The 25525-nt window shown below is 54.9% G+C and overlaps 1 protein-coding gene across 2 annotated transcripts; it reads left to right on the plus strand.

The window, feature by feature from the left end:
• The first annotated feature begins 5008 nt into the window (after nt 1–5008).
• Nucleotides 5009–25081, plus strand: Pdgfa (platelet derived growth factor subunit A). 2 transcript variants are annotated; one of them, XM_057765366.1, is made up of 8 exons: nt 5009–5846; nt 6744–6873; nt 8209–8305; nt 13162–13266; nt 15408–15595; nt 22180–22306; nt 22709–22777; nt 24216–25081. In XM_057765366.1, exons 1-7 carry the CDS (start codon nt 5449–5451, stop codon nt 22762–22764), a joined length of 1101 nt encoding a protein of 366 aa, XP_057621349.1. In that variant the 5' UTR covers nt 5009–5448; the 3' UTR covers nt 22765–22777; nt 24216–25081. The 2 variants fall into 2 exon arrangements, with proteins under 2 accessions (XP_057621349.1, XP_057621350.1); XM_057765367.1 differs by lacking the exon at nt 22709–22777 and having other exon boundaries at nt 5019–5846.
• The last annotated feature ends 444 nt before the right edge of the window (nt 25082–25525 follow it).

Consider the following 25525-nt stretch of genomic DNA (forward strand, 5'->3'; position numbering starts at 1 on the left):
TGTTTTGTCCCATCATCCTTTCCTCTTTGCAGGACTTGCGACCTGCTAAGCCGGTTCCTGCCGCAGGGCCTTAGCACTTGCTGTTGTTATCTTGCCTTGGAATTCTTGGTCTGGATCTTTTTATAAATGCACCCTTCCCAGCCACCTGAAGTGACAGCCACTGGCTGCTTAATTTATTGCTTCCTAGATACTGTGGGTTCCAAGAAGGCCTGGTATACTTCGGCCTCTCGGTGTTTATCCAGATGCCAGGCACACATTTCTGAAGGCTACCTGTAGAGCCGCTTGTTGCTCAGACAAATCTGAGCTTCTGAGAGGTCAGTTTACCCAGAGTAACACAGAAGTGGGGGGTGGAGGGGCAGTGTGGGTCAGAGTTGAATCCCTACACAGGTTGAGTTCAGAAGCTAGAATCCTTACTTGGCTCAAAGAGAAAATACATGAACACAAGTTCTCTTCCTTGATTTGGGGGATTTTTTTTTTTTGAGACATCTCATATAATAGCCCAGGTTAGCCTGAAACTCACTATGTAGCCCAGGCTGGCCTAGAATTCCCAGTTCCCCTGCCTCAGCCACAAGTGCTGGAATTATAGGCATAAGCCATCATAAAGGGTTCCAGATACCTTTTCTATTTTCTTCTTTAAAATTTTGTTTGTTTATTTTGAGACAGGGTCTTGTCTAGTCAGGTTGGCCTGGAACTTTTGGTCTTATCGCCTCAGCCTCCTGATGCCTCTACCGGACTGATTTCCACAGGTTGTTTTTAGTGTATTTGAACCACATTTACCGGGGGTATGGGATGTGTGTGTGTGTGTGTGTGTGTGTGAAATGAATAATGGCCCTGTTACTTATTTAACTGCATACTTGCAAAATGTTACCACTGTAATCCATAGTTATTACAAAAGTTACTAACAGAAGTTTTATTCTCGGGGATGGAGGGATGGCTCAGCAGTTAAGAGCACTGGCTGCTCTTCTAGAGGACCTGAGTTGATTCTCAGCACCCACATGGCAGTTTTCAACTGTAACTCCGCTTTCAGAGGATCTGATGCTTTCTTCTGGCCTCTACAGGCACCAGGCATGCTTGTGGTACACAGATATACGTGAAGGACATTCATCCACCTAAAATTTTTTTTAATTGAGTTTTTCTCTACCCTGCCTAGGATCCAGAGTCCCGAGTCTTCTGAGTCTCCATGCTTTGCAGGTACAGTTCTGATCAGACACACCTAAAGGCCTGGTGGCCACCTGCAGCTTCAACTTCTGACCAGGACAGAATTTATTAAACTCTTTGGGTTTCCACTTTTTTGGTTTTTTTTTTCTTTTTTTTTTTTTTTGACAGGATCTTATTATGTAGGTCAGGCTATCCTTGAAGTTGAGGTAATCCCGTGCCCCAGCTTCCCGAGTTCTGGGATTATAACATGCACCACCATGCCTGGCTGAGCTTTCTCCTGTCCTGTCCCTTTCCTTTCTTCCCTTCGCCTTCATTCCTTCCTTCTCTCCCTTCCTCCCTCCTTCCTTCCTTCCCCTAAGGCAGGGTCTAATGTGTCCCTGGCTGGCCTTGAGCCCCACAGTGTGTCTCAAGGATGACCCTGAATTCCCAATCTCCAGCCTCCAGAGTGCTGGAATTACAAGCCTGCTTCACCAGAGTTTTTATTTGGTGCTGGGAACAGAACCCAGGGCTTTGTCTCTGCTAGGCAAGCAGACTGTCCCTGTGCTACCTTCCCTCGCCTCTAGGTTCTGCTTTCAAAAGCCACGGTACATTTCCTTTACATAGGTCTTCATTCACAAAACATCCAAAAGTCTATTGTGGGTTTATAGGCTATTTTAAACATAATTTCTGTTTGTGTATTTAAAAGTGAAAATAAAAACACTGACTAGGGAGTGGAAATCAGCCTGGAGGTGCCCTCCCACCCCAGCACAGACTTATCTTGTTTTCTGGGGAGCCTGAACTGGAAAGGCCCGATCCTTAGCCTGGGGGGAAGAGGGGGGGGCAAGATAATGACATAATTAAGGCTTGTGGCCGGGCACTTTTGATCTTCAAGGACCAGAACCCACATGGCTGAGGCTCCATTTGGGTTAATTGCCCAGAACCAAGAAAGCCTTGCCCAGAGATAAAGGGAAACTGGTGTTTCAACATTACAAATTGTTCTGGGATGGCTCTGGCAGAGCCTGGATGCCTGGGGCCCAGCTGGCCCCACCTGCATAGGGAGGGTCCTGTGGGTTCCGGGGACTGCTGGGTGCAGAGACCACCTGCAGGGTGAAACACTGACTTCCAAATTTGTTGCCCCCCCCCCCCCCCCGATAAAAGAACCAAATTCAAGGCGAACCAGGGACAGATCACACCAATAAGGAAGTCAGCAGCACAGAGCAAAGGAGGCTTCGAGGTGCCTCTTTTAGGGGCTGGGCTGGCTAGACTTGGAGCTACCCATCCATATAGCCTTCGCATTCTGCCTAGTGCAAATGCAACCTGGGTCATTCTAGTTTCCTGTCTTCTTGAATCTCCCAAGGGATGGAATCCTGCGTCCCCGGGACTCAGTACCACCTGCTCTCTGTAGACTGGAAGAAGGTCTAAGTCCCTCTGCCTCCGGGTGGCTGTGTGAAATTATTTCGCAGGGAGAAAGACCGACATCAGTATCAGGGCTCAGTATTGGTCCTTGCAGCTAATGATCGCAATAACAACGATTGCAATAATTGAGCACGGATAACTGAGTTCCAAGTAGTTGCAGGGCACTGGCTAGGTGGATGAGTCTGGGGGGAAAAGAGTGCTTCTCGTTTAAGATGCGGGGCTATGGGGCGACTTCTCAGTCCAGTCCGATGGTCTCCTCCTCTCATAGTGGTTGTCTACCCTTCCATGTGCTCCGGGTCTTGGATGGAGAGGCCACCATCAAGGGTTAGTTGTTAGTTAGTTACCTCTCGGGCTATTTGAAGCACTTGACACTTTAATTATGGGCGGGCAGACACGTCGCGCTGCGCCGGGGGCGCTGGAGACAGGCCGGAAGCATCCGCTCTGGGGGCGACCGGACATCCCTGGTCACCGCCAGGTGCACCTTCTGGTGCCGGTCCCCACCTCCTCGCCTAGCTCGGGGCTGCTGGTGCCTTCTTCCTCCAGGGACCCTCCACTCGACATCAGGTGTCCACAGCCTCTAAGATGTTTGCCCTGGTTGGGACAGGATTATTTGGGGGTGGGTGCGGGTCTTTCTCTGGCACGGGGCTTGGGGGTTGTTCACAGTCGCTGGGGCGGGGATGCCCCGTGGAGCCTGGAGCGACGCACCTACAGACTAGGGCAGCAGCCGCCCACACCTCCTCCGACTCTAAAGTATATTTAGCCTCATTATCAAATGTTTGCAGTGAACCGAGTGAACCGCCTAATAGCGGCTGGAAGTGAAACTCGAATCCCAGCCAGAAGGAAGCACGTGATCTCTCCCACCAGAAGGGATCACCGAGGCGCGGGCGGGACAGGTGCGGTGGCCTCGAGCGCATGCAACCCCGCCAGCTTGGCTTGGTTTCTTGGTGTTCTCTGGAAGCCTGACACCTGAACCTCACCCCCTCACACAGCCCCTTCTCCAGAGGTCAAAATAAGAACTGGAGAGTGAGCAGCGGGTCCCAAGGGGAACCGAGGCATGGGGCTGGTCTGAGTTTGCTGGTCCTCCTTTAGGCCCTTGACCACGTTTTAGCCAGTCGCAGTTTTCAGAGACCAGGTGTCCATGTATTAGGCGTCTTCCGAGGACCTATGGGAGGGTGAGTGGGTATGGGTCACTGTCTCACATCAGAGAACCCTGTAAGCTTAAGGGCGCGTGCCCCAGTCCCCTCAGGCGGCTGGCGCCGGGCTGCACAAGCTCTTACCACCCTCGCGCGGCCGCTGTTGTTGCGGTCGCTATGACGACGGGTCGCGGTTTTATTTTTAATAGCGGTCGGCGATTAGAGCAGTGCCTGCACCCAGCTCCCCGCAGCTCCCGCATCCCCGGCACTGCATCCAGGCCTAGCTTCACTCTGGCCCCAGATGTCCCCTTGCGCCTTCAGAAATCCTCCCTTCCTGCTCTGATTTCCAGCTCGGCGCCCCTGCAGCGCCAAGAGAGTAAGGGGGAGAGAAAAGCACCGATAGGCGGGGTCCCCAGGAACCCGCGGGCCTCCACGCGGAGGTGGTGGCCGGACGGGCGCGGCATCCCCTCCGCAATGCAACCTGATCTTCTTCCTGGATTCCCATATCCACCGTCACACCGGGTCGTCGAACTGCAAAGAGGTGTCCTCTGGTCCTCTCTGCCTGCGAGGAGCCCGAGGGCTTGGCAGGACAGGAAGCGCAGTACTCTCGGCATAAGAAGGTGAGGAACTCTACCCAGGTCCAGCTGGGTCCTGGTAGTCGCCGCCAGAAGCCATCCAGTGAGCCTCCATCGCCAGAGCTGCACAAAGTTCCACCAACACGGAAAAGGCCTTGGCTTTTGAGGACCTCGAGGTGGGGCGCTTCCCAACGTTTTTCAGAATCCCTTGTTAGGCCAAGAGGGGGTGTCATCTTATCTCCAAAGCACCTCATGTGTTAGGGCAGGGGCGTGGCGATGGGGGGGGGGAAGCTGCAAGCCTAAGGAAGTCTGTGTAACAACAGTAGATGCCGGTTGCAACGATTATCAGGGGAAGCTCGAAACCCCTCTCCCCCCAGGTATTTGGGGCTAGGTGAGGTGCCCTAGAAGGGCCCTTCCAACTTGGCCTTTGAAATGCAAGAACCCGGGGAGCTGGGGATAAAAGGCTCCTGTCCCGTTGCGCCTTTGTCTGGGCCCAAAGGAGATTGGGGAGGGGGGTGTCGACCGGGGCAGGGTGCATGGGTTAATCCACATGATAAGGAGTGAACTGGACGGGCAGTATTCTCTATTGCACTCCTATCCGTGAAACGTTTTGGTCTTCGGAGCCCTAGGCTTGTCTAGCTTTGGGATTCGAAAGATCCACAAATCCCCTAACTCCGGTGCATGGCGAGGCATTGATAGTATTGGCCTTGCCATCGGGTCACTTCCCACCTGAAATCCGTCTCGCAGTGGGAGAACCGTCCAACCCTGATCAGACTTCTGCCCCCGTGTAGCTTCCCCGCCACCCGGTCTGTGCTATGACTTGGCCGGAGGTGGCGCTCTGCGTTCCCTTGGATCCCAAGGCAGAACCCAGGAGTTCCTCACCCTTGGCTTCTTTTCTGTCTTTCCTTCTACCCCCTCAGCTCCCCGGGTTCAGGGTGCGGCTGGGCCTTCGGCCAGGGGCTGGGGATCTGGAGGGTGCAGGGTGTCAAGGTGGCGATGAGGCAGGCGGTAGCCTCCTCCCCGACCCGGGCTTCGTTTCCACCTCCACACAAGAGTGCAAGTTCCTCAATCAGGTGTCCCAAGCTTTGGCTCTGGGGCGCGGGCGCGTGGCAGCCGTCAGGTGAGTGCCCTAGACGCGCCCCTAAACCCGCCCCGCCTCTCCGCAGAGACTCACTCCCCCTCCTTTTATGGAGAGGGGAAGGCTGGAGCCCTGGATCCGTACGGTGGGAAGCGGCCCGAGCGCCGGGCGGGGGCCGGGCCGGCTCTCATGCCCTTTTTGGCTCAGCAGCTCTGGGCGCTGCCCTTTACTGCCGCTGGGGCCCGAGAGAGAGGCGAGCCGGAGACGGCCGTGCTTCTGCAGCGGCCTCCTCCCCTCCCCGCCCGGTGCCGCAGGATTGCAGCTGGCACTGAAGGGTGGGCAAGCTCGAGGGAGGGGCGCTCCGGGAGCCCCGGCGCCTGTGGGCTCCGAGCCGCGGGCGCCGAGCTTGGATGCATTTAGCTGCCTGCGTGAGCGCGTGTGTGGCCACTGCAGTGGCGGTGGCGGCCGGGCCCGATTTGGCCCGCGAGACCCCTGCGCGCTTCCGAGGTGCGGGTCCCGGGCCGGAATCCGGGGGAGGCGGGGGGCGGGGGAGGGGGAGGGGCGCGGTGGCGGCGCTATAACCCCCTCCCTGTCGCCGGCCGGCTCCACACGCGCGTCCTGCGGAGCCCGCTCAACTCCGGGAGCCCGGCCTGCCTGCGCCTTCCCCTTCTCCACCTCCTCCTCTGGTCTTCCCGCGGCTGCTGCGGCGGCGCCAGCGGCGCCAGCTCGTCCCTCTGCCCGCCCTCCGGCCCGTGCGAGCGGCGCAGCGAGGCCCCGGGCGGGTTGGTTGCTGCCAGGCGGCGCGGCCGCGGGAGCTGCCCGGCCCCGGCGGGCGGAGGGCGGAGCGCCGCGTCGTAGCCGAGGGCGCGCAGCGGAGGGGCGCACGCAGGCCGCCGGGCCGCGCTGTGCTGGGCCGCCGCGCCGTGCCCGGCCCGGGGCGGCAGCGGCGAGAGGAAGGCCCGGGGACAGGCTCTCGGGGCTGCCCGTAGCCTTCAGGGAGAAGCGAGGCGGCCGCCGGTACCGGACCGAGAGTCCAGACAGGTGATCGGTGGTGCGGCGGGAGCTGCAATCCCGCTCCGTGGTCCCCTCCCGGGGTTGATGGCAGCAAATATGCGGATTTACCGGCCGGGTCGCTCCTAAAGCCAGCGACGGGGAGCGAGCGCGGCGGCGGCCAGCACGGGGAACGCACCAAGGAAGAAGCCCAGCCCCCGCCCTCCGCCCCTTCCGTCCCCACCCCCTACCCGGCGGCCCAGGAGGCTCCCGGCGCGACTCTGTTCCTCCTCCTCCTCGCTGGCTCTGCACTCGCTGCTCGCGCCGGGCGCGCTCCGCAGGCTCCCTGCTCTCCGCGCCACCCTCCTCCGGGCCGCGCTCCCTGAGGGATGGTACTGAATTTCGCCGCCACAGGAGCCCGGCTGGAGAGCCCGCCCCGCGGCCTCGCCTCCCTGCCGAGCTTCCAGCGCCTCGGGACGCGATGAGGACCTGGGCTTGCCTGCTGCTCCTCGGCTGCGGATACCTCGCCCATGCCCTGGCCGAGGTGGGTGCCACCCCCGCGCCTCCGTCCCTTCTTGGCTCCCTCTGCGCACGCCCCCCTCGGCTACCTGTTTCAAGCTCTGCGAAGAGCATTTCGATTTTTGCCAGGGTGGTGTAATTTAAAAAAAATTCCCAACTGGGTTCTATTTTCTGCCATGCCCAAGTGTGTCTGGTGAGTTTCCAGCGCGTTGCGTCGCTCCGCCTTGGGGAGGGACGGGGGGGAGCCGCGAGGTGAACCAGTGGGCAGAAACTTCGGGGGTCTGTGGGTGCCTTTCCAGGAGGGGCAGCCCGAACGCAGCGGACAATGCAGTAACGGGGTGCGGGCAGCGGGAAAGGGGGTGTGTGTGAACTGACCATGCCCTGGGAGGGGACTAGGGCGGGCAGTAAGCAGGTAAAGGAGGGTGCGGCTGAAGCCTGGGACTGGGCAGGGTGGACAGCGCCCAGCCGCAGTCCCTAGTTCCCGGTCCCCAAGCCCAGTCGGACGCGGGGCTGGAGCAGTCTCCGCCCGCCCAGGGCCTGCTTACAGGTGGCTGAGCGAGGCAGATGGGGCCGGGCCAGGCGCCCGCGCCCTCCCATCGCTACCACCACCCCCAGTCCCCGGGAGCTTTGCCGTGATGAATGACTTTCCACAGCCCCTGTCGTGGGAACTTCGTGGTTGAGTCCCCCAGCGACCCTGACTCCCTTAAAAAAAAAACTGGGAGGGAGAGTGGGGGAGGCTGAGCGGTGGGGGTGGTCTGGGCAGGGACCGGAGAGGCGCGAGGTGGATATTTAACCCCTTGCGTTCCCTGCCACCTCTTTAAGCCCCACTGGATTTGGGCGTCCTAGTCGATGCTAGGGCCGTGGACTGGGCCGGAGCCGGGTGGGGCGACAGCGCGCTCGTGCGTGTGGGGGTGCGCGAAGACCCTCTCCCCTACGGGCTTGGCCCAGGATTCCCGGGAGTGAAATTGAACCCTCAGGCTAGATTAAAGTGTTGGGGCTGCTGTGACTCCAGGCATGGATCCGTGACGCATTTCAACCCTCTCTTTCTACATGTGGATTTAGCGATTAAACCAGAAACTCTTCGGGCCCCTAACTGCCCCCCGGACACCCTGGGGAGGGCCAGATCGCGGGTGCTTTTTTGTCTGGACATGTCAAAGCGGTGTTGGGATGTTTTTTTGTTTTTTTTTTCTTACCAAGGTCAGACAGACAGGAATGGGGTGGAGGACTTGGGGGGGGGGTCCCATCTAGCTCCACCCGAGCCTCTGGTTCTAGAGCTTGGCGGGGTTCGGGCGGGGCTGCGTGGCCCCTGGGGCCTGGCTGGAACCCCTGGGCGCGTCCTGACGGTGTGATCTGCTTGCAGGAAGCCGAGATACCCCGAGAGCTGATCGAGCGGCTGGCTCGAAGTCAGATCCACAGCATCCGGGACCTCCAGCGACTCTTGGAGATAGACTCCGTAGGTAAATCGCGCCCCTGCCCCTGGCTGCGGGAAGGGCTCGGGCGGCGGGGCGGGCAGTCCGCGAGAGGAACCGTACCCAGCGCTCGGCCGGGCCGGGTGCTGCGCAGGAGCGCACCGAAAGGTCAGACTCCACTCGCCGGCCATAAACGCCCAGGCGTATGAGTCAGGCGTTTCTCCTGCAGCCGCCACTTTCTCTCCCAGCGGCAGCCGAGGGTTGCTTCGCTCGCCCGGGGGTTGTTTTTGCATTTAAGGGAAACGCAGCGGGTGTGTCACTGAAAGTTCAGCTTTAGAGTGTGCCGAAAGACCCTGCCAGGTGTGCGGGTCAACGGCCGCCTCTGGCCCTGGAGCGCGGGAGCCCGCCCGGAGGGCGCGCGGCTCTAGCAGGTCTTCCGCCTGGCAAGGTCCCCCAGAGCGTTGAGAAGCTAGTCGGTCCGGGCCTTTTGTAAACTACTCTCCCTGGTGCCTTGATTGCCCGGGGCTGGATCCCTGTGGTAGCCACAGGAAGCCAATGTTTTTCTCAACTTTATCCTGTTAGAAAGGCGCGCCTGGGTCACATGCGCTTGGGGCTATTTGGGGGGCTCCCAGCCTCGGGCTAGAGCCAAGTCCCTGTAGAAAACAATTTGTAAATGTAGGATTGGATTAGACTCGGGTCGACAAGTGCTAAAATAGAGGGTCATGGGTGGGGGTGGGAGAGGCACACTGTGTGCTGGAGGACAAGGTCTCCTTCTCAGTCTTTTGTGACAACCTTTTCAAAGTGAACACTTGGCCTGGGTATTCTTTTTGACACGCTAGGATACAATATACCAGCTTAAAAAAAAATGACCCGATGAGTTTGTCAGCAGGAACTAAAGGGCGCTAAAGTGAAGAATTCTGAGTGACGATCTCCCCCGACCCCACCCCTGCAAACTTTTCAGAAAAAGGGGAGTGGTGAGAGAATTAGGTAAAATCACATGGCCTAACCATTTGGAAATTTGTGCCTAATTGTGGTGGTGGAGAGGCCTGAACTGTTTTTGTTGCATGCCAGAATCATTTTTTTTAACAAGGCTGCCCCGTTTCTGTAGTTTCTTGACCCAGGAAATCCTTGGCCTGATCCTTATCAGGAGTGGCAGGCCTAGGGTTTCCCTTGGAGATCAAGGGTGGGACAGGGAGTTTTGATCTGATCCCTTGGTGTGCAGGCCTGGGCCACTGGGGAAATACACCTGTAGTTTTTGCTGGTCCCCAAAGGCTTTGGAGATGGGGTGCAGTGCCTTCCTGCCCTGCTCTAACCAGTGTTGGGCTTCCTGCTGGTGGGTTGCTGGGGGAAATGGGCCATTCACTTTTCTGCTGGGACCATTCTTATGCTGTTCCTTACAGCCACGCCTCCCCAACCCCCCACCATTAATGCTTTTAGCACCAGGGTTCTGTTAGGTTAAGCCGGTGTACCCAATGGGGGGCTGGAGACTTCTGGGTTGGGGCCTCCTCAGGAGGGTCCAAAGAGAAAAAGCAGTCCTGCCCCTGGAGGTTTCAAATTGCTTCTGTAAGAATGTGTGTGTGTGTATGTGTGTCCCTGTCCCAGGGGATTTAGGAATCCACCCTCTTCAGTCCACCTGTCAGACACTAGGGGGTCTCTGGAGGTCTCCATGGGAAACTTCTGAGAACCAAGTATAGTTTTGGGCTTTGACTTGAAGACTGGAGGAGGACCCTTTGTGACACCAAATGGGGTCTCTCTGCAGGTCTTTCCCCCTACTCTGGTGTGAAAACTAACTGGAGTCTAGTCTTTGGCCTGGGGAAGAGTGGCTGGTTGGCTCTCCTCCTTCTCATTTGGTTCCTTCTCGAAGTGAGCTCTGTGGCTCAGGCTGCAGACATTTGTGGTGATCAGTCGGTTTTAGAGTCAGCTGGAAGGGGTCCTCACTGGGGTGTTCCCAGGGGTGGCCTCTCCAGATGAATTCTTGATGTCCCTCTAAATGGGTTGCAGGCAGCAGAGAAAGGCTTGGGTGTCCCAGGCTCCCTAGCCAACCCCTCATCTAAGTGGGTGGAGCTTTGTGATTGGCACATGGCTCCTCTAGTGGGCTGGCGGCATCCCCATTTTCCAGATGGGGAAACCCTGAAGGCATCTCCTCCCAACCTTGCAGCTCCTTAGCTGTGTGGCCCAGCTCCAGAGGTGGCAGGATTCCAATACATTGCTAAGAATGTCCCTGAGCCCAGAGCATTCCATGCTGAAGTCAAGGAGCTCTTAGTGGTCTTTCAGTGTGGCTTTTGGGTCCAGAGATTGGCATGCAGCCTTGCTGTGAACTGCAGCTCAGGAGTTCAGGTCGAACGTGTGTGTGTGTGTGTGTGTGTGTGTGTATGTTTGTGTGTATAACGGGAGCTTTGTTCTCTAGAGCCTCTGGCCAGGCGCCCATGGGTCATTGAGTAACTGATACACAAACATCCCATCCTATAATACTATAATAGCCAGGACAGGGCTATGGGATTCTGTCTGTCCTTCCTCTAGCGGTCAGGGATTGTCAGTGAGACATCTACATAGGACAAAGGGAGATGACTTGGTTGACCTGAGAGGGGCCTAGTCAATAATTCATGATAGGCTCTGCTGTGTCACACAGGGAAACGACCTCAGGCTCCCAAAGAACTCTGCCTCACATCAAAGATGCCACAGTAGTGGATCAACCGTTAGCTTGTGACCACTTCATTTTTTTTTTTTTTTAAAGAAATGGTCTCATATAGGCCAGGTTGCCCTTGAACTCTTACGTTGCCAAGGATCTTCTCCTGTCTCCGCTTCCATGGAAATAGGTTTACAGGCAGCATCACCATGTTTATTTATTTATTTATTTATTTGGATTTTTCGAGACAGGGTTTCTCCGAAGCCTTTTGGTTTCTGTCCTGGAACTAGCTCTTGTAGACAGGCTGGCCTCGAACTCACAGAGATCTGCCTGTCTCTGCCTCCCAAGTGCTGGGATTAAAGGCGTGCGCCACCACCGCCCGGCCCTACCACGTTTATTTAATGTAGTGCTGGGGATGGGACCCAGGGCCTCATGTGTTCCGGACCCTCTTCCTGCTGAGCTATGTCTCCAGTGCTTTTTGTTGTTTTTGTTTTCTGGGAAGGGTGGCCTGCTTTGCCACCACATCTGGCCCATTACCTATCTTGATCTGGGCTTCTGTGAGTAGGAACTGTAATCAGTCTCTATGGCTGAGTTTCTGTCTGCATTAAGTTCAGTCAGGAAACCTTGGGTCAGGGAATTGAGCCTACTGGGCACTGGGCCTGAGGGTCCCAGCTTTCTTTTGGTCTTGATTATTTTTTCCTGAGACTAGATCTTGTGTATCCCAGGCTGGCTTTGGATTTACTTTGTGTCTGGGGATGACTTTGAACTCTTGATCCTCCTGCATCCACTTCCTGGGGAAAGGGGTTCACCACATGCCTGTCTGATTTGTTCTTGTTCAGTATCTCTGGATTCTAGTGCCCTGGTTCTGCAAAGTCAGTGACACCTGCTCTGTGCATGTTGAGGCAAGCAAGGCATCAGAGGACCACAGCTGGTACCACTGCCCACTCTCCCAGGTCCTGTGAGTGGATGGCCTATTCATCTCTTGTTGGTTTGGCCATGGCAGGATGGTCATCACTAGGTCGTGACTCATCATGTCACTGCTTTGTGAAGAGATGCTTCTCTGTAACAGTTGGTTGACGGGAAATTTTTACTGCATGAGCAGTTCCGATCTTATTTTGGGTCTTTAAAAAAAAAATCCTTGCCATTGGAACATTGAGTCGTTTTAAATAGTTTTGGGCTCGGATTCATGGTTGACACTCACACCTTAGGCGAGTCTTTGCTTTTCATCTTACACGTGTGGGTAGCAGACATCTCAGGGTAGAGGAGGCTGGCATGTCTCCTGTTGGTTTGCAGATACTAGGAGGTCCCTCCGTTTGGGCAGAAAGTTGGGTGTTTCTGGGGAAGAAGTGGCAGGGAAGGGGAACTTCGCTTGGAGTCTGCGTGGTACAGTTTGGGAAAGCCAGGTATAGGTTACATTGGGGACTGATCTGTCTGTGCAGCCTGTAGTGGAGCTCTGTTCCTCCTGTCCTCAGGAATTGAAGAATTTGGGGGATATTATGTCCCACGGGCAAGTTCTCCAGGCTGATTTTAACTGTATTCTCCATTCTGTGGGTAAGGGTAGCCCCATCTTTGCTGCATACCTGTGGCCCCCAAGTGTGAACACTCCTTCAAGCCACTGGCTTTTCTCCCATCCCTTCTGTAGGGGGACCTTACTCCCCGGGCCCCCGGGACTCCAGCCTCAGGCTTGACTCTGCACCTCATTTTTCACTCTCCTAACAGCTGCACCCCTTTGCTGTTTCTCATGGCCTCTGGCCCCCAGAGCAGGCTTATTTCAGGAACAGTGGAGGTTGGCTTGCAGCCCAGTCTGGCGTTTGCTTCCGATGCCCCTCAGAGGTTAGGACACTTCATCAAAGCCTGCTTTACAAGAGGGGAGGCCCTGTACACACAACAGCAGGAGAGAGGCCACCGCCCTTCCCCTCTTGGCTTCGGGGTGGATAGTGGTACTGCTCGAGAACTGGGCCCTGCTGGGTGGCCTTGGGACCTGCTGGTCCCCGTCAGAGGTCATATCAAGGGAGAGTACCTGAATGCCTTCTTGAAAGGACCTCAGGTTTTTTCACAGGAGAGCTGCAGTTCGGGGACATGCCTACTGACAAGATAGTAGGGGGTTGGTTGGAGGTGCCGTGTTGGAAACCCATCTGGGAGCAGAGGGTCTGGGGTTGGGGACTGAGCTATTGTCCCCCTGCCCTGAAGGCTGCTATAGAAGCCTCACTGTTGAGGTCTCAAGGGTGTGACACATAGTTGTGGGCACTGGTTACCATCTTTTTCTCTCCAACTGTAGGGGCTGAGGATGCCTTGGAGACGAGTCTGAGAGCCCATGGGTCCCACACCATTAAGCATGTGCCCGAGAAGCGGCCTGTGCCTATTCGCAGGAAGAGAAGTATTGGTGAGCATGGGAGGGTGTGCAGTAGCTGTCAGGGGGCAGGTCCCCACTAGAGCCCTGAGTGCTCCCTGCGTACTCAGGGATAGGCACAGCCACCTCACCTTCCTCTACCAGACAAAGGCTTCGTTGGCCTCCTGCCCTCCCCGTGGAAGCCGCCCTCTTTCTCCTCTGTAGAGTGTCTCCTGCCTGCCCTTCTGCAGTCTTGTGCCTGGGCCAAGAGTTTCCAGGAGGGGAACATTATAAATTCCTTAAGTGCCCGGTCTTGTCAGGGCCTGTCTGCAAGGAGGCTTCGTTGGAAAACGTGGCCAGGCTTAATTTCCAGTTCCTGATGGGAGCTCCAGCGTGCTCCTGGGCTTCAGCTGCAGAGCTGGGTGTATGCAGCCTGGAGTCCGCTGGTCACCTCCTCCCGTGCCCCTTCCTCATTCACCTTTGTCGCTAGGCTTCCCCCTGGCCCTCGATCTGGGGGAACAAATTAGATTCTCCCAGGACCTGTGTGCTCTCTTCCTGGGGTGGGGTTGCAGCTATGACCTGCCTGTGTCCCATTTGCCAGCTGGCTGCTGGGTGATCCTGAGCAAGTGGATTCCCTCTCTGGGAGATGTAGTTATCAGTAAGATGGTGGGTTTTATCGATGCCTTGTTGGCTAGCGGAGAACTTTGCTGAGGTGAGAATAGATGGGAGTTTCATCCAGCTAGGACTCTAGAACCTCTATTCCCGACGGAGCTGTGTGTGTCGTGGGGGGGAGGGGCACACTGATTGCAGACTACTCAGATGGCTAAGGCCTCTGTATGGAACTCACTTGGAAGACTCTATATAAGATCAGTGGTGGGAGATATAGAAGGGCCGAGCCCAGTCACGCAGTGTGTCTGGTCCAGTGTTTGGGGGGCTCTGTGTTAGAGGGACTCATAATCCAGAAGGACAGTGCAGGCCTCTGGAGGACAGGGAGGAATCTGGGCCCCATCTCTTTTCATTCATGCATTCCTTTCTCACCCTCAGGGAGTCTGTAAGCACCTGCATAGCTCCTCTGGGGTGTGTTGCCAGCTGTGAGTGTGCCGATTCCTTGTGTCTCCTAGGTATGGTTCACTCTGGTTGGTTAGCTGGCCTGAGACTCTTCTACCCTGAGGACTCTGGCTCCCCTACTCCTTCCAGCTCTGCATTTAGGGTTGAGAAACTCTTCAGTGTTGATAGAGCAGCAGGAATAGTCAGTAGATAGCCCCCAAAGACTTCCTGGTAACCTCAGCCTCCTCTCACCACATTGGCTAGTCCCAAAGCTGGACACTACCAGGCAGCCATTATATCGTAACCAATGGGGTCTAGGGTTCATTGGGGTTAATGCGGATTGTTTGAGAAAGAGAAGGGTGTGTCCCCCATGGTCCTGAGGGGATTTCTTGTCTGCTCTGCACACCTGATTAGTGCAGGGAAGGAAATAGCTTCCTCCTCCCTGGGGGACAAATAAGTGTAGTTTTGCTGGCTTTCGTGACCAGGTCCCTAGCTCTGGGCTATGTGGAGACTGGGGTTGAGCTGCTCCTCTGCTTCCCATTTCTTGCCCTGCAAAAGCAAGGAGAGGGGTACTAGGGATGGAACCATGCCTTGTGTATGCTAGGTAAGTGCTCTGCCACTGAGCCACACTCCAGCCCCTCACTGGGGGATTCTAGGCAGGGGCTCTACCACTGAGCCACACCCCAGCCCCTCACTGGGGGATTCTAGACAAGGACTCTACCACTGAGCCACACCCCCAGCTCTTCACTTGAAGGGATTCTAGGCAAACATGCCACTGAGCCACACTCCTAGCACTTCACTGATGTGGGCATGGGTTGGCGTGGGGGGGGGAGGTCTAGCTAGGCAAACGTTATATTGCTGAGTCATTTTCCTAGCCCTTTTCACTTTCGAGAAAAGACCTCCCTAAGTTGCCCAGATTGGCCTTGAACTATGTCTGTTGCTTTGATGTGAGTTTCAGCCCTGTATATTCAGGGGCCTATTGGCAACCAGCATGTGTTTTTCATCTGGAAGACATCACAGGGATGAGCTTTGCCCAGGTCTAGCCTAGGTAGGCATCTCGGGTTTGCGTCAGGAGATTGGAGGGTCATGTTTGTGTGCTACTGGTAGATTCCTAGGTCTCCTGATTGACAGTACTCTTGCCTTTGCAGAGGAAGCCATTCCTGCAGTTTGCAAGACCAGGACGGTCATTTACGAGATACCTCGGAGCCAGGTGGACCCCACATCGGCCAACTTCCTGATCTGGCCCCCGTGTGTGGAGGTGAAGCGCTGCACCGGCTGCTGCAATACCAGCAGCGTCAAGTGCCAGCCCTCAAGGGTCCACCACCGCAGTGTCAAGGTGAGAGCCCTGCCTGTCTGGTCGTCAGCCTCGCAGGATGCTCTTGGCTGGTGTGTGTGTGGGCGGGGAATGGGTGGTTTGAGGGGGGCATATGACTTAAGGTTGTTAGCACACAGTTCCATACAAAGCCAGGGGGCTGTCTTTCAGCGACCTTCAGGAGTGACTGCAGGACATTCAGTGGTCACAGCGTGCTTCTGTCATTGAGGAGTTGTGGACGAATGTCTCTTTATTCTAGATAGGGTAGTATCTGGATTGGGCTCCGATGGCCAACCAAAGAAGGTGGTTCACTCAAGTCTAGCTTGCTGAGGAGCTTAGAAGGTTATTTTGACTCATTAATAGGCAGCCATAGCACAGGAAAGCCCGTCCTGACCTTGGTGATACCTGGAGAAGTCCATGTCCCTAGAGCTTCCTCCTAGAGAGTCGGTCTCCTCCTCTCGACAGTGATTGTTACTGCTTCTGTGCGTGTGTGCTTGCAGATCTTGTAACTTTCTGAGCTTGTTTCATTAGCTTCCCGGGGTCTTACTAGCCCCCTCTAGGTAGGAGTGTTTTAACTCAGAGGGAACAGCCACTTATCACCATGAGAGGTATCTGAGGCCCCCAGTTGGCATACATGGTCATTATCTGTATGGATGACTGTGGAACTTGAGTCTGTTCCTGTCTGGACCTGTGTGTCCCTCTGTGCTCCTGGGGACTCAGTTGTTGGCCTCCTTGCAGGATGATGGAGGGTTTCTAGCTCCCAGGGGTTTGGTTCTGCTTTAGGCATGGGTCTAAGAACGTGGCTGAAGGCCGGTTGTCTGTGTTGCCAAGCTGGAGCCCTTTGTGCTCCACCAGTCAGACACTCTCGGACAGCAGCTCTCAACCTTACTAGCGCTGAGACCTTTCAATACAATTCCTCATGTTGTAGTGACCCCCCAACCATAAAACTATTCTGTTGTTATTTCATAACTGTATTTTGCTGCTGTTAGGAATCGTACGGCTGTGGGACCCTGAAGGAGTCACAACCCACTGACTGAGCATCATCACCTTAGGCTGCTCTGCAGTCTGAAAACTGACTCCACCTGGTTGAGACCCTTTTGCTAAATGTGTGACCATTTGGGTGGCTGAGTGGGCACAAGGGACTCTAGACAGCTGAGGGGCTAGCATGCCTCTGAGAATAACATCTGCTTTTGACCCAGCCAGGCTACTTTTCTTGTGTGAAGCCTCCTCAGAATTATGCATGAGGATTTCAGGGCCCCATTCTTGTACCTTAGTGAATCCATCTCAACTCCCAACCATGCACTGACCCTTGGCTCTGGTGGAAGGGAGGTGCCAGGAGAACATGTTTCTTGGTAAGGACTTGTATTCAGTACCTTATTTGTGACCCACAACCCGGGCACCTGCAGTTGAGACTGTCTTTGATGGCTGCTGTTTGGTCTCCTGAGAGTTCCAGGGCTTGACTGATGTCATTGCAGGCATCCTCAGGACTGGACACCCCCATCAAAAGCTCTGGGCTTTTCTCAGGTTCCCATGGACTTGTCTGGGGTGCTCTCTGGGTTTGCTATCTACCCTAAAGGTTGGACAGGGATGTTGGCTACTGTCAGGGTGCTGGCTTAAACACCCTGGCAGCTCATGTGACCTGGACCTGCCTCAGCCTTTCCTTGAGCCTCAGGGTTCCCACTGATGCTATATCGAAGAGTTCAGAAAGCTGCCATCTTGTTCTTTGGGTACAGGCGATGGGTTTGATCTAGGATAGGTCTGTCTGTTTATTGATCTGCCTGGCTTCATTCCTTGCCTGCCTGCCATGATTACCTTGTATAGTCCAGACTGGCTTAGCACTGTGTAGCCCAGGCTGGTGTTAACCCTCCCTCAGTGTCCTGACTGGAATCACAAGAGTGAGCTATGGCAATGTGAGTTCTAGAGTAGCTTTTCCGTGCTGGAGACATGCGTGGAGGTTGACTAGTGTGACCAGGTATGGAAGGGTTTTGACTTGGAGGTTTTCATTTACCAGCCCCTGGGACAAGGACCTGTCCATTCCCGCTGGCACTGCTGCCCACTGGGATTGATTGTTCCCTTCTCTGTGCTTTATGGGACTGTGCCTTTACCTGCTACCCCATGGGGCTCGTTTGCCTGGTAGGGTCTTGGTCAGAAAGGGACCAGTCTAGCCCTGGTTGTGCTAGGCTCTCCCATACTTCCTCCTAAGCTCCCACCCACATACACCACCACTGCCACCCACCCAGGGCTGGGAGGGGACATCCGGCCCCAGCTCCTGCAGGCTCTGGCAGAGAGGACAGAAGGTCAGTGGAACAGGAGCCCCATTGTGGATGCCAGCTCTGCAGCGTTTGGGGTGGAGGCTGGTGATGACCTGGATGGAGGGAGATGGGCCCAAAAGTCCCAGACTCAGAGTCAGCAGGGTGGGGCTGATGATGAGGCTCATAGCAACCATATCTACCCTGTATGATATGTGCCATCAACCCTGGTTCTGGTGTGTGTGTGTGTGTCCTTTATTGTGGTGCTGTGTATTAAACTCAGGACTTGTCATTATAGGCAAACATTTACCACTGAGCTACACCCCAGCCCCTCACTGGGGGATTCTAAGTAGGGGCTCTACCATTGAGCCATACCCCAGCCCCTCACTGGGTGATTCTAGGCAGGTGCTCTACCACTGACCCACACCCCGTCCCTCACTGGGAGATTCTAGGCAGGTGCTCTATCACTGAGCCATGCCCCCAGGTCTTTGTAGTTTTTATTGTGAAAAAGGGTCTAAGTTAAGGTACTCAGGCTGGCTTTAAACTCGCTCTGTAGCCTAGGCAGGCCTTGAACTCCTACTTCAGCCTCCCAAGTGCTAACTGGGATGACATCTGAACAGCCTGGGACCTCACCCTTTTGGCCTCCTGTGCCCTGCCTGTTGTTCTCATCGTGTGCTGCCCGAGCCCAGGAGCTAGCAGTGTTCTCCAGACCTTGCTGTGAAGGCTGGAGAAAGATGCTCTGTGGGCCTGCACAGTGGAGCACAGGCCGGGCTTGTGGAGCAGCTACCTGCGGTGTTTGGCCTGAACAGAGGTGAGGCCTCTCCTGTCTACATTGCATGGGACTGCCAAGGGGTCAGGTCGTCACCTCTGAGCCATTGTTTGGCCTGGCTTCTGAGCTGTATAGGGAGGTTCGTGACTCAGTCTTGTGCTCAGGGCCCTGCTGGGTCAGACTTCAGGCTTCGTTGTGCCCCCAACTTGGCTAGAGTATGGAACTGTGTTCTAGAGAGAGTCCCAGCTGGGCTCCAACAGGCAGCTCGTGCAAAGATTTCAGAGAAGGTGGTCAGACTGGCTTTCATTCTGAAGGGGCTTAGGGTCTGAGGAGGCTGGACCGGCATGACAGAAGACATTCCAGGTGTGTGTGTGTGTGTGTGTGTGTGTGTGTGTGTGTGTCTGGGGTCTCTTCCTTTCAACTGCTATGTGTGGGTCCTTGGCCAGATGGGACAGGGTACCCGTGTCTTTGAGGCCTGGCACCAGCTTCCCACTTCAGTGGATGTCCATGGGACACTTTGGGAACCAGAGCACAACACCCTCTTGGTCAAGTTAGAGGGTTGGCCTGGGAAGAACCCTGGTCTCTGGGATTGTGTGGCCTCAGGACCTCATGCCTTTTAAGTCCAGGCTAGTAGAAAGCAGAAATGAGAGCTGAGGGACTTGGACCAGTTGTCCACTGGTCTGCACTCAGGTTTCTCATCTGTAAAACAGGCCATAATAGGGTCTGTGCAGCTCGCCTGCAGGAGGGCCTGTGCTCTGTGTGTTTCAGCTCAAAGTCAGCACTGTCCTGAGGCTTGGGAGCAGTAAGGACAAGCCCTCCTGGTGGGGGGCAGTGACCAGACAGAGGTCTGGCCAGGTGGCCATCTGGGTTGAACTTGAGGGAGCTGGGGATTGCTTGTGGAGCAAGTGGTACTCCTGGGACTTTACCGTCTCCTTTGATACTTTCATGGAGGCAGTTTTGAAAATTTAGTATTCGTAGCATGTTCTCGAGGGGGGAAAAATGTAGCCGTTTCCTGGCCAGACAGAGGTGGCAGAGAAGCTGGAATCCTCGCATTCCCAAGGCAGGTGCTCCCATAAACCTCTGTTTGTTTTTGTCTGGTAAACATGGGCCTGTCTGGGAGAAAAGGGGCTCCCCAGCTGGGGCGGCTCATCAGTTGCCCCTCATGCAGGGGACCCCTAGGTTCAGAGAGGATGGTTGGACCTGCCCTGCAGCCAGGGTGTAGGTCAGGCCTAGGCTTAGCTGGACAGTCTTGAGGTTTGCTGGATTTCCAAGGACTATGAACATCTTTGGAGGTTGGGGACCGTGGCAGGGGTACAGTACCGCTGCCTACAGCTCCTCTAGGGACTGGCTGATGATTTCTCCTTTGGGAGAACTCCCTCCTCCCCAACCCCACCCCAAGGCCCTTCAAGGGAGGGACAGGGGTTGCCCTTCTGTTCCCTGGGGTGGAGTATAAGACCACATTTCCGAGCTTAGGGACTGGGGTTTGCGGTGCCTCTGGGGACATGCCGACTTCCTGAACAGAGCTTAGAGGCTCATTTTAGTAAGAAGCCTTGTATGAATACTGACTTCTGTTGAAGCTAGCTCCTGTAGGGTGGCCCTGTCCCCCATCTCTAAGTGATTCTTTAATGTTGTATCTTTTGTTTGTTTCTTTAATGCATTGTCTTGCTCTGTAGCCGGGCTGGCCGGGATCTCAGTGTATAGCTCAGACTGGACTTGAACTTGAAGCAATCCTCTTGCCTCAGGCTATTGAGCGCTGGGGTCCAGGCCTGCTGCACCATACTGTATGCTTGACTTCTGAGTGCCTCTGCTGAGGTGACCTTGCTCTTCTTTCGAGAGCTACCTGGGTGGGTGTGAGCACTGCCCCATTTCACAGGTCAGATTGTAGGTATCCGGACAGCATAGCTAGATTACACCTCAGATGCCCCTGCCCTCACTCTCCCTAGTTGCTGTCCCTCCCACCTTGACGCAGCGAAACCTCCTGGGCTGGCCCTTGGCCCCTGACCCCTGGCCCCACGCCCTACATGCTGAGCTCATACTTGGCAGACTGCATTCACACCTGAGGCACCCACACTACTTCACACGCCCGCCGGGTACCTGGCACCCTTTGCACCCACGTTAACCATTAATGTAGCCAAGGTGGTAGCCACAGCAGAGTCTGGTCCCTGGTGCCCTGAAGCAGCTGTTTGCCCTGGATGCCTGGTTCTCTGCCTGGTTCTCTTGGCTCCTGAGTGTCAGGGCCCTCAGGAGAGCAGTGAAGAATGTTCCCCTACCCGCACTCTCTCAGTCACTCTGCATGGGCCAGGTATTGTTCCCACCATTGACCGCCCAAGAAGCTGCCACCTCTATAGGTGTTGTAGGCCAGCTGGGGTGGGTTCATCACCATTACAGCCTCAGTTTCCCCAGGGTATGATAGGATGTGAGGAAGTAGATTTGGTGCTGGTTGTATGCAAAGCTGAGAGGATGGCATGCGTTCGAGGCGGTACTGAGGTCGGGACAAGCCACCACGCTCTCCAGGTCACCTCAGGAGAGGGCTTACTGTGCCTGACTTTTCTTTTCTATCCATGGAGGTGACAATCCTGCCTCTTCACTGGCTGGCCAGGAGGGTTAAATGAGAGCCGGTGTCTGAGCTCTGGGGGAGGTGACCCGGAGCATTCCCTAGTGCGACCTCATGCTGGACTAGAACAGGGTGTGTGGCCCAGGCTGCCTCCTGATGCAGCTCTGACGGGCCAGGGTACGCCAAGTAACTGCTGTATGAGCGTGGTACGGGAGTGTGGAGCTGCATTCCTGTGTTGGGAGCTGTGTGCACCTTGCACATCTGTGTGTGTTTGTGGGGGGTGGCAGGACACACACATGTGACAGAGTATTGCCCCGAGAATGGCAAGCTGTTGTGGTTAGCCTCTGGCCGGGATCAGGGCAGGATTTGCTGGGGATTCTAGAATCCAGTATGAACTTCTGGTACCTGCTGTGTTGCTGTGTGTCCCGTGACCCTGAGTTGAGAGGGAAATGGCTCTCTGAGTGAGGCCCCTCCCTCAGCAAGCTTTGTAGCCATGCTGTTGTCCCTAGCTGAGGCTCCGTTTTCTTCACTAACACAGATGCCAGAGAAGTGCTGTTCTCGGCCATCCTGTGTCCAGTTCACCCTTTGTTTGCTGGTGCCCTTTAGATCTTTTGGGTACTTACGAGTCTTCATGTAGTCCAGGCCGGTCTCAGCCCTCTATGTTGTCAAGGATGACCTTAAGTTCCTGATCCTCCTGATCCATCCTGAGTCCTGGGATTACAGGCTTGTGCCACCAAGTTCATTCGGTTTATGCGGTGCTGGGGGTGGAGACGGGTGTTTTGTGGATGCCAGGCAAGTACCTCCTAACTGAACCGCATCTCTTGCTGCGTAGCCCAGGCTGGCCCTGAGCTTCTGAGCTCCAGAGTGCTGGGATGGCAGCTGTAGGCCTGGCATCATCCGGGTTTATTTGGAATGGAAACAGGCCTGAGTAAAGGGAAGATGCCCTGGGGAGGTTCGAAATCTGAGTCCCAGTTTGGGGTGAGCCAGGCAGGTCCCCCTCGGGCACATGTTGACACTGGCTTTATTCCCTTGGCAGGTGGCCAAAGTGGAGTATGTCAGGAAGAAGCCAAAATTGAAAGAGGTCCAGGTGAGGTTAGAGGAACACCTGGAGTGTGCGTGCGCGACCTCCAACCTGAACCCAGACCATCGGGAGGAGGAGACAGGTGAGTGGCCGCCACTGTTTATTTGCTGCGGATGGGTTCTGAGGAGTAGCAAGTCAATCACAGAGTGATGGGAAAGTTGCTTCCACGGAGTGAGGTGGCAGGCCCGGATTTCCCAGCTGTCCAGACTGGCTTGCAGGGCGCCACGTTCAGGTGGGACAGTAAACACTGTTTTCAGACTGTGCCCTGCTGCCCAGGGTCTTGACCTTCATATCCTGCCCAGCATACCTGTCCCTTTCCAGCGTTCAGCCAGTCCAGGTGCAGAGAAAGACCCGGAAGTGTCTGTGCACCAGGTTGGATTGGGCTTTCTTTCTGCAAGATAAACACCCTCTAGTATTTATTGCTGTGGCTTCCCACCCCAGGCCCTCAGGAGGCCACTCACCTTCCCTGCCCTTTCCTTGACAGGAAGGCGTAGGGAATCAGGTAAAAAGCGGAAAAGAAAAAGGTTAAAACCCACCTAAGGCGGCCGACCAGGTAGGCCCTGCCCGCCGGGTATGCTGGGGGACTCCCTTGCAGGGCTGGGACACAATCACAGGAGTGAATCAGCTTCCATGGGCCCTGATTGGCTCAAGGCTCTGTGTGCTTCTGGGGCTGCTGGGCCGGGTCTCTTCTCAGCTACAGCTTTGCCCTTCTCTTGGTCATTGATCAGGCACCTGAGTGCCCCGTGGCGGGAAGGGTGGGGGGCTCTGGTTCTGCTGGAGCTACCTGGGGAGAAGCTGCTCACTGCACTGATAGACGAAAGGACAGAGGCTTTTCCAGGCGACAGGTGAGGCTTGTTAGAAGCTATGTGGCTCTGAAGCACTTAAAGTGGACCTGGTAGTTGGCCTTGTGACGGTAGCAGCGTGGGAAAAGGCGGTAGACGTCCATCTGCGTGAGACCAGGAGGCGAATTCAGAACAGGTGTCACTGGTGGGCCTTTCTGTTTGGTCCTGTGGATTCTGTCTTCAAAAAGACTGTCAGGACCTATGGTGGTTGCCAACACTCTCGTATTCCAAGCTGGAAGAGTCAGGTTAGGTAACGAAGGGCTGTAGAGCCTCTTAGGAATGCTTGTTCCAAACCCACCCTGTGACGGCAGTTTTTCCCCGGAAGTGTAGGGAATGTAGGTGAGGCATGTCATTTCCCAGGCCTGTCCTGAGTGTCAGCTTGTCTGGCCCAGAGTACTGGAGCCTGTCTGGCTGAGCCCTTCCTCCTGGCACATGGGACTTAGGGGCATCCAAGACAAACAGTTATTCTGGGCAAGAGAGTCCTCAGAGATAGGGTGTCTGAGAGCCCTGGCTCCCACAGGAGTGTGGCTGGGGATGCCTGCTTTGGGCATGTGTCTCCTCGAGCAAGTCCTTGGGCTTGTTCCCTGTGGCTCTGATGGGCCTGCTGCTGACAGAGACCCTCTCCGAGTGAGAGCAGGTGTGCCCATGACTGCCTGTGTCCTGCTGGCAACCCGTCTCCAGGCTGTGAGTGGAGGCTCTGTTGGCTTCTTTTGGATCTGGGGGGGAGTCTACCCTTGTAATAGCTACACACACACACACACACACACACACACACACACACCATAGGTCCTGCCTCGTCACAGAGACCCACACACAGTGTGGCTGGTGGTATCTGTTTTCTCAGTTACTTCATGGCCCAAAATGTCTGCTAGACCTTCAGTGAGCACAAGCCTTAGGCTGGAAGAAAGAAAGAGGGGAAAGGGCAAAAATAAACTTTCTATGCCTCAGTTTCTCCATCTGTGCAATGGGAGCATGGGTTCTGCTGTGAAATGGAGCCAGTCTAGTCCCAATTCTTGACTGAGGAAAATTCGATTTTTTTTTTTTAATTACATATCAAGTTTATGTCTTAACGAAGTAAGTTGTGTGGAGCCAAGTGGCCCTGGTATTTTCTGTCTTTGGTCATAGCCTCCACTTTCTCTCTTCCCGCAGATGTGAGGTGAGATGAGCCGGCCGCCCTCTCCCGGGACACGGATGTACGTGGCGTGTGACATTCCTGAACATACTATGTATGGTGCTTCATTGCCAATGTGCGTGCGGTCTTTGTTCTCCTCCGTGAAAAACTGTGTCTGAGGACAAAGAGACAGTGTCCGTTTGTTCAGTGTGACATCAAAGCAAGTACTGTAGCACTCGGAGAGGCAGCGAGAAAGCTTCCTTGTCACAGAGAGCGAAAACAAAACCACAAAAAAAAAAAAAATCAAAAAAAAAATTAAAAAAAAAAAACACCAAAAAAAAAAAAACCCAACAACAACAACAAACCCACCACAAGAAACAAAAAGACTGAGGTGGGCAACAGAAGGGCCGTCCTGCAGGACTGACCCTTGAGGGGTAGCCGATGTTGGCCACTGCCCTGAATTCTGCCCGTGGGCACAGGTGCTTTTCGCTGAGGACGCCCGGAGCCTGCCTGGGATGCTGCCCGCTGGTTCCACTAGGCAAGGAAGCTGAACAGCTGGGAGATGCCCACGGGCCTGGAAGCCGCCACCTCGCTTGAGTCTGCCTAGGACTTTCCAGACGGCCTTACGTGGAATTTCTTTTTCCTTTCCTTTGCTTTCTTTCTCTCTCTCTCTTTTTTTTTACACCATAAAGTGATTAAGCTTTTTCTTTTTAATTCTCTGCCTAGCTTTTTTCTTTCTTTCTTTGTTTTTCTTTTCTTTTCTTTTTTTTAAACCTCTTGGATGACATTTTCGTCGATAACACGCACGAGGCTGCTGTAAGTCGGGACAGCGAGACGGTCATTTTTTCCTAGCCAAACTAATGAGGTGTATTAAAATAAACATGGTATACCTACCTATACATCATTTCTGATGCGCCTTTGGCTTCCTGTGTTCCTCGGCCCCTTTAGCATTAACTTCTAGCTTAAGTCATATGAGGACAACGTGGGAGTCATTCAGTGGCCACCCCTCCCCCCCAGCCCCCTGTGCGGCTACCCCCATTGCTAAATGCTTCCCATGGCCGTGCGAAGATGTGACTGAGATTAATTTTGGATAAGCTGTTTGGGCTTCACTGTTAAACAGAAATGTGTGTTTGTGGTCTCCTTGTTTTGTTTTTGTAAAGGTGAACTTTGTATTTTTAATATTATCAGTTTATATACCTGAGAGCCTGCTATATATATATTTTTATTTTGAACTAAAAGGAGAAAAAAAAAATCAACAAACTTCATGCACACCAGAGGCATTCTGTGGTCCTGTTTTTCTAGTTGCTGGTTTCTAGAGTCTCTCCATCTCCCACCCTGGCCGGGCACT

This window comes from Chionomys nivalis, chromosome 3, assembly GCF_950005125.1.
Source record: "Chionomys nivalis chromosome 3, mChiNiv1.1, whole genome shotgun sequence".
Classification (NCBI taxonomy): Eukaryota; Metazoa; Chordata; class Mammalia; order Rodentia; family Cricetidae; genus Chionomys; species Chionomys nivalis.

Bases quoted from the DNA above. Each gene is read 5' to 3' on its own strand.
- Pdgfa (XM_057765366.1), top strand. From the start codon at position 5,449: ATGGAGAGGGGAAGGCTGGAGCCCTGGATCCGTACGGTGGGAAGCGGC. The intron at 5,847-6,743 runs GTGCGGGTCCCG...TCGCCGCCACAG, and splicing joins GACCCCTGCGCGCTTCCGAG to GAGCCCGGCTGGAGAGCCCG. The intron at 8,306-13,161 runs GTAAATCGCGCC...CTCCAACTGTAG, and splicing joins CTTGGAGATAGACTCCGTAG to GGGCTGAGGATGCCTTGGAG.